The 12,194-nt window shown below is 41.4% G+C and overlaps 1 protein-coding gene across 1 annotated transcript in view; it reads right to left on the bottom strand.

Moving 5' to 3' along the window:
- Positions 1-11,883, bottom strand: part of MOGAT1 (monoacylglycerol O-acyltransferase 1) — a 41,380-nt gene extending 29,497 nt beyond the window's left edge. Inside the window, exon 1 of the mRNA XM_079131911.1 lies at positions 11,274-11,883. Coding sequence (XP_078988037.1) covers positions 11,274-11,367 — 94 coding nt within the window. The 5' untranslated portion in view covers positions 11,368-11,883. The remainder of the gene's footprint in view (positions 1-11,273) is intronic.
- Positions 11,884-12,194: the final 311 nt, after the last annotated feature.

Here is a 12,194-nt window from a genome sequence, read left to right as displayed (position 1 = left end):
GCTGTACCACCAAGCTACATACTCAGCCCAAATGATTTAGATTTGTGTAGAAAATTCTTGTTTTCAAGAGACATATTACAGAATTTAGAGATGAAATGTCATGATGATTACAACTTAATTTCTTTCCTTTTTTTTTTTTTTTTTATTTTGGTACCAGGGATTGAACCCAGTCAGGCCGGGGGATTTAACCTCTGACTCACATCCCCAGCCCTTTTTCAAATATTTTATTTAGAGACAGGGCCTCACTGAGTTGCTTAGGGCCTCACTAAGTTGCTGAGGCTGCCTTTGATCTTTTTTTGTGGTACTGGGGATCAAACTCAGGGCCTCGTGCTTGCAAGGCAAGCACTCTACCAGCTGAGCTATCTCCCCAGCCCCTGAGGCTGCCTTTGAACTCACGATCCTCCTGCCTCAGCCTCCCAAGCCGCTGGAATTACAGGCATGTGCCATGGTGCCCAGTGATTACAATTTAATTCCTTACTTTCAAATTTCTTACTTTCATCAGCATTGCAAGTCTTATATGTGTGGAGAGAAAGAGGAAGGAGAGAAGGAGAGAGGAGAGAGGGACAAGGAAAGAAAATAACAAAATGTTGGTGAGTTTCGATCAACAAGAAGGTTTGTTTGTTTTGGCACTTGGGATTAAACCCAAGGATAATTAACCACTGAGCAACGTTTCCAGGCCTTTTTATATTTTTATTTAGAGATAGGTTCTCGCTAAATTGTTTAGCACCTCGCTTTTGCTGAGGCTGGCTCTGAATTCACGATCCTTCGTGCCTCAGCCTCCCCAGCTACTGGGATTACAGGCATGCGCCACTGTGTCCAGCCACAAGCATGTTTTTTAATTTTTTATTTTATTATCATCAGAGGACTTAACACGAGATCTACCTTTTGACAAATTTATAAGTGTATAATTCCCTGTTGGTAACTACAGCATGGGATTTGTGATATAATAAAAATATATATTTAGTTTTCTTTCCAGTTCCTGCCATAGAGCTCTTTAAACTTTTGCAATTTCCTGATCAAGAGGGGTGTCAGGTGCATCTTTTGTTCTAATATTTGTACTCTGACCTGGGTTCCTGACACAGAGCTCCTAATGCCCGGAATTTCTTGGTGATAGCAATGTCTTTATTCTAAAGAGGCACCTCTTGGTGAATTGCTGGGTGGAGTTGGTTATCAGAAAAACCAAGCCAGGATTAAAATCTTGGAAACTTCAGCCCCACTCCCATCCTCCAGTAAGGGGAGAAGGGCTGGAAATGGAGTGAGTAACCAATTGTACCTAAATGATGGAGTCTCCAGAAAATTTCCCAGAGTGCTGGGTTTAGAGGGCTTCCAGGTTGGTGAATGCATCCAGCACACAGGCTAACACAGTGGCATGGCCCAGCTCCACATCCATTGTAATTAACTGGCAAAAGTTGAGTGTTTTCCTGAGTTCTGTGAACCATCGTTGAAAATGACTGAGTTCAAGGAGAGAGTTGTTGAACCCCCAGTCTGTAGCCAGTCAGAAGCACAGGTCATTACCTGAACTTGAGACTGACACAGGAAGCAGGTGCAACCTAGTGGACTGAGCTCTCAGCTTATAGGATCTATTGCTAACTCCGGAAAGAGAGCCAGAATTGAACTGTAGATGTCCTGTTGATATATGGAGAACTGAAGAAAGGCTGGGGCAGGGGTGCTTACCTGGCTCTCAAAAATCAACTCAAAATGGATGACAAATCTAAATATAAAATGCAAAACCATAAAACTCCTAGAAGATAACATAGGATAAAATCTAAGTGACCTTGAGTTTGGCAATGAGTTTTTAGATATGAAACTAAAGGCAACAATCCATGAGAAAGAACTGACAAGAAGCCGGACTTGCTCAAAAATTTAAAAGCATTGCTCTGCAAAGGTAGGTGAGTGGATAAACAAACTGTTACATTCAGACATTAGAATATTTTCACCATTAAAACAAAGTGAGCTATCAACCATGAAAAGACATAAAAAAAACTTAAGTGCATATTACTAAGTAAACGAAGCCATGTGGAAAAGGCTTCATACCGTATGACACCAATTACATGACATTCTGGAGAGTGTGAGACTATGGAGACACTAATCGTAAGGTATAAAGCCATCCTTCTCTTCCGTTACAGGAATTTCCCACCTCCCCATCACCTGTCAGTCTGAGTTCTGCCTGCCTCTTACATTATAGGAATTTCTGGTTTATGCTGCCATCACCTTCCTGCCTCCCACCGTAGGTCCTAACATGTTATTGGTCCATCAGTCAGTCTGCAAGAATTCACCACCGCCATTGGTTCCTCCCAGCCCCCAAAATTCCAATATCTGGGAGAAGCCATACGCCATTTCCTTCTTCTTTTTTCTTTTTTCCACCCCGAGCGGACCTTATCCGTCCCCATAAATAGTCTTTTGCGTGAGTTCTCATGTCTGCGGAGCATTTCTCTGGGAGCTACCTGCGAGCCAGCAACCCCTAACACTAATAAGGGCAGTGGTTAGCAGAGGTTAGGGAAGAGGGAAGGATAAATAGGTAAAGCACAGAGGGTTTTTAGAGCAGTGACGCTACGGTGTATTGTGCTCAAGGGTACTCTCATTATCTGTTACTCAGACTCACAGAATGTACAACAGCAAATGAACCTGAGATAGGAACCTAGGGAGACAGGCTGCCTTGAAAGAGAAGCATCCATGAGCCATTGGAATGCACATGTCCATGAATTTTTGAAATGCAATAAAAAAGCATCAGTGAGCAGCCCAACCCAAGTCCTTAGCCCCTGCTCTTGACCCATGTCCTTGCCTGCAAAAAGGAACATAAGCAATGCTCAAACAAGCACAGAGAAAACTGGCATGAAACTGTATACTCTGCCTGATGCCACTTTGGTCCAGCCCTGAGCAATTGTCCCCCTATAAATACCAACACCCCACCAAGGGGTTACTGTCTCCCCCTCTGCAGACGGCTAGCATTCTCCCTTCAACGTGTATTCCCTGCTTTATCCCAAAGGCTTCTCAATCTGTGGGTAGCCAACATGCTCCTTCACATTCCCAAGATGGCGGGCGTTCTCCCTCCAGTGTGTATGTCTTACTCTAGCCTCCAAAACATCTTTCCCTTGAGAGCCCACATTCTCCCTTGGATGTGTATCTGCTTTCCTAAATAAATCTGTGCCTGTAACTAATCCCTGCTGAAACTCTTCTACATCAAGTGTACCAAGGACCCCATTGGTCCCAAGTCACATCCTCCTCTCCAGGAACTCCCCTGGTAACAAATTCTAACGTAAACCATGGATCTGGGGTGGTAATGATGTGCCATCATGGATCTGGCAACTATAACAAACGTACCACTCTAACTGAAGATGCTGACAGTGAGGGAAGCCAGCTCTGTGGGGGATGGGTGGGAATCTCTGTACCTTCTTCTCAATGTTGCTGTGAACGTAAAACTGCTTTAAAAATATTAAAGAATTTTTAATGAATCAAACAACAATTACCCTATGTAATTTATGATTACACAAATGGTATGCCTTGAGTCTATGTACAAATAGAGAAACAACATGTGTCCCATTTGTTTACAATTTAAAAAAAAATGAAAGAATTTTTAACCAATGGTATTTAAAACATGAAAAAATAATTGGTTAAATACAAATGAAATACCCAGAAAGTCTTTAGAATAATTATGGCTTATTGAAAAGATTTAATAAATGTTAGTTATTAGTTAGCTGCCAGTGACTACTTGAGACTTTTTTTTTTTTTTTTCCTTTTTTTTTTTTTTTGGTACCGGGGATTGAACTCAAGATCACTCAACCATGAGCCAGCCTTATTTTGTATTTTATTTACTTGCTTTGTGCCTCACTTTTTTTTGAGGTTGGCTTTGAACTCATGATCCTCCTGCTTCAGCCTCCCAAGCTTCTGGGATTGCAGGCCTGTGCCACCACACCTGGCTACTTGAGACTTTTTTAAACACCAGTTTCATATGGGTCAACCCAGTGTGTTATCTGATTTCTTCTCAGGTACACACATTATTTGGATAAAAATAAAATTTAAAAAAAAAAGGGAAACAGAAGGAAAGGAATATACCACAATTTTAACTATGGTTAGTTCTAGAGTATGAAATTTTTCTAGTCTTGATAGGGAACAGAGAGATGAGCCTGGTGGGAACAAGAGGTTGAGGGAATAATTCTGTAAACTAAGCCCACCATGCTGACCCCACAGGCTTTCTTTCCCAAGAAGCAATTTACCTGCAGCCCTGCCTGGCTTAAGTGACAGAATATGTCACATTCCTCAGCAAGATACCTGTTATCTGCAAGAGAAATGCAGGTCCAAATAATGTTGATAAAGGGAGACCAAATTACCCTAATGGGAGAGATTTTTGTGACCCTTTTCACAGACCAGATTCTGGAACTCAGGGAAATAAGGATAATTCCTCATAATGATAAAATCTGCAAGAATTTATGGTTAAGAATCCAATCAGAACTACTCACAGCATGGTCATGACAGTGGGGATTTCAAAGTCTGATGTCATCTTGCTGTCAGTCAAAAGTCAAGAGGTGGACCTGGGTGGAACTCTCTGGAAACTTCTCTGGGACCCTTAACAAAACTGGAGTGCAAAGAGGCACACCATCCTTCTCCTCTCTGAGAGGACCCACTCTCTCCCTTGAAGAGTGTCCCCTTTCCCTTTTCCTATTCCTTCAATAAATTCATGCCTGTTATTCTGAAAGACATGTCTGAAATATTTCTGATTTGATATCAAGAAATGGGGTTTGAAGGGGGGGCCTTCATGCTGCTTCAATTTCCTGGAAGGCCCCAACCCTGTAACTGTCTCACTTAAAAACTCTTACATATTTTTCAATTTTTCTAATAGATAGCATGAATTATTATTATTATTATATAATAGAAAAAATTTTTTAAAAAGAAATAAAATGATTCTACAAAGAGAAAAAAACCAAACCAACCTTGCAGAACAAGTCTACTTATATAAGAATATTCATATCTTTAAAATGATTCTATTAAATTCCCATGAGCAGCCTGCATCATGGAAAAGCATTATGAAAACTGTTAAAAGTTCATTTGTTTCCATTAAATAGTGACCAATATTAAGAAATAATTTAAAATATTTATCTGGTGCTGGGCACAGTGACTTACACCTGTAAGGCCAGGGGTCAGAAGGTTAAGGCTCAAAGATCTCAAGTTAGAGATCAACCTCAGCAATTTAGCAAAATCTTGTCTCAAAATGAAAAATAAAAAGGTTAGGGATGTAGCTCAGTGGTAAAGCACCCCTGGTTCAAGCCCAGTATCAACAACAACAATAATAATAATAAAATATGTAATTCATATAGTTATCCTTCCGATTCTCATCCAAGGAGTTTTAAAAATTGTTCCTACAGTTCCTTTAACCATTTAACATAAAACACAGAAAGTAAATGGAATGCAGAAGCAAGTAAAACCCATTAGCACTTCTTTTCATTCTTATTCCTAGAAGCATTATACTCCAAAACACTAATTAATACCATCTGTTGAATACAAAAATGTAACATTCTTCTGATTTTTAAAATTCTTATTTTAAGAGAATTTATCTTCTAGAGTTGCTTTTTCTTTCTTTTTATGTGTGTGTGTGTGTGTGTGTGTGTGTGTGTGTGTATGTTTGTATGTTTGTGTGTATAAGGGGGTGGTACTGGGGATTGATCCAGGGGCCCTTCATCGCTGAACCAAATAGCTAAATACCCAGTACCACCAACCCACCATCCCACCACCTCCTTTTTGAGACAAGCCTCCTGCCTCAGTCTCCTGCGTAGGCAGAATTACAGGTGTGCACACTGCACCCAGCCCCGCGTCTGTCCAGATGGCGCTAAAAGACAGACTTCAAATCCCTTTGCAGAATTCTGCAGCCTCATCTTCCTAACAGGTGGGCCTAATCCACACAATGTTTAAAAAGCATTACTTAGAGGGAATAGCATTTCTCTTGTTTTACAGCAAATCCAGCATTTGACCCACTTCTTTGCCTTAAAAAAGGCACATACATCCTAACAAAGATACAGTTAAAACTGGTCCCATGGTCTGAGTATTTCAGAAAGCTTCCAAGCTTAACGATGGAATAAGTATAGCCACCACCTGAAAGCCATGGAGACAGTCCACAACACAGGGGCACGTGAGAGTGCACCCAAGTCTAGGACTCTATTATAACTCAAGGGAATGTTACAATGCCCCCCCAAATTATCCAGATTAAAGGAGACTGAAAGGCATGATGATGCACTACAGCGAGTGGATTCCTTTGCTGTAACAGGACATTAGTGGGGCAACTGCTGGCACATGAACAAGGTCAGGTCTGCAGCTGGGCTACCTTCCTGATCAGGCTGTTTGTATTGTGGCTAGGTAAGGGACGTCCTTGACTTTAGGAAATACATACTGAAGAACTTAGAGGTAAGGGAAACCACGTCTGCAATTTACTCCAAAGAGTTCAGAAAATAAGGATATGGAGAGAGGAGGAAAGGGATAAGAGACAGGAACAGAGAGCAAGAGCAGGGGACAGGGCAACATTGCAAAATGTGAGCATTTAGGGAATTGGATTAAACATTATGGGAATTTTTGTAACAGTATTATTTTTATTTTATGTAATTATTATTTCTGAAATTATTTCAAACTAAAAGGTTTAAAAAATTAATGGCTCTCCCTGAGATCCACAGAATCAAAACATCTGTGAATGTACACTTTGACAAAAATCCGTAGGTGATTCTTAAATGTGCTCTGAAATTTGAAAACTCAATATAAATAAAACCATATAGTAGAAAAGTCACATCATTGAGATGTCAGTTCTTTCAAATTAATCTATAGACTGATTCCAACCAAAAATTTAATTCTAATCAAAATCCTAGCAGGCTTTGTGTGTGTGTATGTGTGTGTGTGTGTGTGTGTGTACGTGCAAACTGAGATGATACTAAATGCATATGGAAATTGTAAGGCCCTAGAATAATCAAATCAACTCCAGAAAAAAAGCACAGATGTTTGAGGATTAATACCACCTGATTTCAGAAATTACAAAGCTATAGTTAGCAAAACAGCATGCTACTGACATCCAGATAAATCACTGGTGCAGACTAAAAATCCAGGGGCCAGGGGCAATGGTGGTACAATTCACAAGCAGTATAATTCATGAAAGCTGCAATCTAAATATTCACCAAGAGATGAATGGACAAATACAAATATATTCCTTCAATATAGTACTATTTAGAAACAAAAGGCAATGAGCTATTGAAATACACAGCAACAAGAATGAGTGTCAAAATCATGATGCTGAATTGAAAGAAGTCCAATTAAAAAAACGAAACCATGAGATTCCATTTACATAAAACTCCATAAATACAAACTAATCTGTAGTGACAGAAAGCAAATCAGTGGTTGCCTGGGATGGGGGCCCAGGAAAAAAGGGTATGGAAATCTCTGGAGGATGATGGTGATATTGTGGTGATGATTTCTTACCAAATTATATGCTTTAAATATGTGCAATGTGTATGTCAATTATATCTCAATAAAGCTGCTTAAATAAGTAAGCAAACCCACTCAGTAAAAGATCTTGGTTTCACCACTTATATGTGGTCTTAAACTTCTTGAGTTTTAGTTTTTTCTAAAAAAACAAATATGTGTGCACAACCGTAGAAATGAAAAGATGTACCCCATTTGTATACAATGAATCAAAATGCAGGCTGTAAAAATAAAAAAATAAATAAGTAAAATAATACTTGCCATGGGGTTGTAGGTAGAAGAAGGACAAAAATGTTTCAGTTTTCCACTTTGTAATTTAATGGTTTAATGGTTCACAAACTAATAAGCAATGTTTCAATTTCTTGGATATTAAGATTGGATAACAGGTATTTAACATTTCTCTCAAGGCAACAGTATCTGATTTCATGACTAAATGAAACATTTGACTCTTTTAAAATAAATCCCAAGTGCTAACAGCTTAAAACTATTTGCTTTTCGGATGGTGGCAAGAAAGATGCACTCAAGGATTTGAACTAGGATCTTAATATATAGTTAACAAAAGACTGCTTGTTGTGACTGGAAATAACTATTTTGTCAGGTCCTTACTTTGAAATTCACAATTAAATGGAAAGAAGTTGGCATTTATCTTTCCTGTAAGAACTGAAATGTAGTCAAATGGCCCCATATGAGGAGGGAAAAAAATTATCCTTGCAGAAATTCTAGCTAATAGATGAAGAAAGAATGATAGAATAAGCAAACTGTCATTTTGTAGTATCAAAACAATTCAAGAAGGATCATGAAAATCACTAAGGGAAAGGTCAACGGCCAGTGGGGAGGGTTCCTTCACAGCATTATCACCTCTCAAATCGCTTCATTCTTGGACCCACTGACCCACCTCAGACACTAATAATGGGACACCCAGACACCATGTGCATCCTGATGAGACAGAATGTGAAACACACAGCAGCATCTTAGAAGTCCTGCCAAAAGGGTTTCATCTAAATCTAATCAAACATTTAGCTCCATCTTCCTTTTTTTTTTTTTTTTGTTTTTTGGTGGGGGAGGGTACCAGAGATCAAACTCAGGGGCACTGGACCACTAAGTCACACACCCCCAGTCCTATTTTGTATTTTATTTAGAGACAGGGTTTCACTGAGTAACTCAGAGCCTCAATTTTGCAGAGGCTGGCTCTGAACTCTCTATCCTCCTGACTCAGCCTCCCAAGCCGCTGGGATTACAGGCACATACCTCTCTGTCAGCTACATCTTCCATTTTAAAAGAAATATGGGGGATGGAGGAACAAGTAACACTACAAAGAAGCAATCAGACAGATCCACAAAGTGATCTTTCTGCAGAATACATGACTTGGCTTCTTCAATGCATTCCTGACAAGAAAGCAAATGGATTAGCACTGTTCTATATGAAGAGATATAAAACCAAATGCAACAGGTGGGTCTTGTTTGGATCCAGGTTCAAATTGCCAGTAAAGATGTATTTTGACACAACATAGGATATCTGAATATGAACTTGGCTTAGATGATTTTGAGCAGGACTTGTTAACTATGCTACATGTGACAACAGTATTATGGTTACATATAAAATACTTTTTCAACTATACATACTAAAGTGTTTAAGACTTAAAAAATCACAATGTAATACATTCTTAAATATTTTTGCAAAAGAACAGATAAAATAGGGCAAATTATTAAGTCATTATAAACAAAGGTAATGAGTCTATTAGAACTCATGTCCTTGTCTCTACTTTTCTAATGAATTCCATAATACAACTTCCAAAATATACTAAACAACAAGTTCCTAGTAATATGAATGTCAAATGTATGATATGAAACCATTTAAACGAATTCTCTGCAGAGTCATTGTAGTTTGATTCAAATTTGGCATGGCTTCCTGAGCACCTGTCACATTCTGGTCACTAATCTAGTCACATATGGCATGTGGGGCTCAGTCATCGACTACTGAGCCCTGTGCCTTTGTGTGATCTACTTCTCTTCTAGATTCTTCCTTGCAACGTAAGGAAAAGGTAGTCCCTACCTCACAAGGTCACTACGAGGATTATGTGAGTTAGAACTCCTAGTGTGGGTAGCTCCTATCCTGGGCAACAGAGTGCAAACAGTCGTACCAAGAACTTCTTGCAAAACTTCTGCTGCTGGGTGCTCCTTCCCGAGCTTGTAGACTCGAACGCCCAGACAGACCTTTCTCACAGAACCACAGAGACAAACACAATCAATGACATACAAATACGATCAATAACATAAAAACACAATCAATGATAAGCACCATGAAAGACAGTGAATTCTGAGAGATTTGCTGCATGATCAGTGAGGAAGTCAGGCTACCCTGTCAAGTCACTGCATGAAAGCAGGCACACAGTGGCTGAAACAGGGACCTGGGGAAGAATACTTGACTTACATCCCGCTCTTCCACCTGCTACTAACTGTTGACCTTGAACAATTTACGTGACCTCTTAATTCCCTCATCTGTACAATGAGTGTAGGAATAGTCCTTACCTCATAGGTTGTCCTTGAGGATGACAGGGATAATAGTGGAAGGTGCTTGAAACAGCACCAAGTACATACTGTGCACTAAATAAGTTTTTTTAAATAAGTTTGTCTTATTATCTCGTTGGTCCTTTGAGCCAGAGCTAAATGGAGTATAATGCTACCAGCCCTGTAAGGGCCTAATGAGTAAATGTTTTAAATTACCTTTTCCATAAGCCCTCACTGCACACCAGAGCCACCTGCAGAGTTTTTTGTTTGTTTTGTTTTGTTTTTAAATCCTGATGCACAAGCTTCGTTTTGAAATGAATAAATTAGAAATTTTAGGGATGGAGCTTGAGTGTCTCTATTTTCAGAAGCTCCTTCAGTGATTCTCACCAGCAGCCAGGGTTGAGAATCACTGATCCAGACATTCAAAATGTAAATGAAATTTCGAAAGTGTAAAAGTCTATAATGCAATGAGCTTATTATTCAGTCCCAACAGTGTGCAAGTCATGATCTTAGACCACACAGATGATTTTCTGCTTTCAGAAGAGTTTAAGTTTGCATACAGGGGGGTTCCCAATAATTCCTCTTGCTGCCACCCCACCCCCTTTTTCTCCAAGAGCACAATAAACATTAAGAAGCACTCAGGTAAGCCTCCCTGAGCCATCCAGGGGTTTGGCTTGTGAGCTTTAACAGCATATGTGGGCTTAACTTGGGAAATCACCTGGAACACACTCCTGGGTCAGATGATTTTCAGAGAGGAGCCACACAATTCAACCCAATATGTGGTGATTTCCTTGTAGAAAGGGACTTTTCTGTCCCCAGAAGATAATAAACACGGAAAAGTTAACAATGCTAATTTGTCCTAAAGGTGGGAAGACAGGATTCAATGCCTAGGCATTATTTTCGCATTTAAGAATCGACAGTTCGAGAAAGGAGTTTTCCAACTTTTGAGGAGCTGAAGTGCCATGCTCTACAGCTTGATGGGTCATGGCTACTTTCAGCGGGACATAGTTGCAAAAATTCACCCATCTGTATATTTATAGTCTGTGACTTTTATTCTATGAGGGTATGACACACCTCACTTCAAAAACAATTTTTTTTTTTTTTTGGTAAACAAGTTATTTCCTACGAGGTTCTCCTAGGAGAAAAAAGCCGAAGGAGAGACCCACATTAGCTCCCAACGCCCCCTTCTGACCTGCCTGCTTAGAAGGGACAGGCAAGTAGAGTGGGAAGCTTCGAAGCAAGGGCTCGGACGGGGACTGCCTGGGTGAGGTGACGCGCCCAGGCACCGCGGCGCAGAGCACCCGGTCGTCTTACCCAGCAGCAGAAAGCTGACCACCCACTGCAGCGTGGCCGCCGTCTGCAGGCGCCGCTCCAGCGGGATGTTGAGCGGCGCGAACTCGATCTTCATGCTCCCTCTCCCGCGAGGACCGCGCCTGTCGCTGCCACTGGTACCTCCCCGGCGCCGGCGGGAAGTGTGGGGTGGGATCTGGCCTCGCGCGGGGCACCAACTGGGCGGAGAGGAGCGGGCGGGGACAGATATTGGCCCTGGGTTGGGGGACGCACCGGGGCTGAGGTTAGGGGCTGCCAATCACTCGCGCCCCCGCAAGCTCGGGCCGCAGCAGCCGCAGCGCTGCGGCTACATTGGCCGGCGCGCACCGGTCTCGGTGAGAGCGCGAGTAGGCACAGGGCACCGCAGGAGGGGACAGAGGCTGGCGGGCCGAACTCAGCAGCGCGGGCTCCTGCAGACCTGGCGAGGACCTAGCAGCTCCACCCGCATCTGACCATTGTTCTGCTGATCGACCCCCGAGCGCTTGCTTCAGCATCCGCCCTTAAACCCACCCCTTCCTCCGGGATGAATGAATGGTAGCTCAAGGAATCGCAGGGAAGCTGGGGAAAGTGGAGGGTCTTAAGTTTTATTGGTCCGTGTCCCCACCATAGTCCCAAACTCCGTGGGGGAAGGACAGGAGCTGCCTTCTCACTTTTGTGTCCTCAGATCCCTGCAAAGTTTCTGGACTCTTTTCATGTGTTCATGCATTCAGTTCGCATTTACTGTGAAATTACCACGTGCCAGGAGCCATTCTGGGTGTTGGGGATGTGCTGGATAACCAAGCGCCCACGTAAAATAACAACTCTGTTAAATCTACCAAGGCCAAATATGAATGACCATGACCTTGGAACACAGGGATTCAAGTTACCCAAGTGACATGTTCTATGGCGGAAGACGTTACATGAACT

This window comes from Sciurus vulgaris (assembly GCF_902686455.1).
Source record: "Sciurus vulgaris genome assembly, chromosome: 3".
NCBI lineage: Eukaryota > Metazoa > Chordata > Mammalia > Rodentia > Sciuridae > Sciurus > Sciurus vulgaris.
The sequence above is the reverse complement of the archived record's forward strand: the minus strand, read 5'-3'. Positions and strand labels throughout refer to the sequence as shown.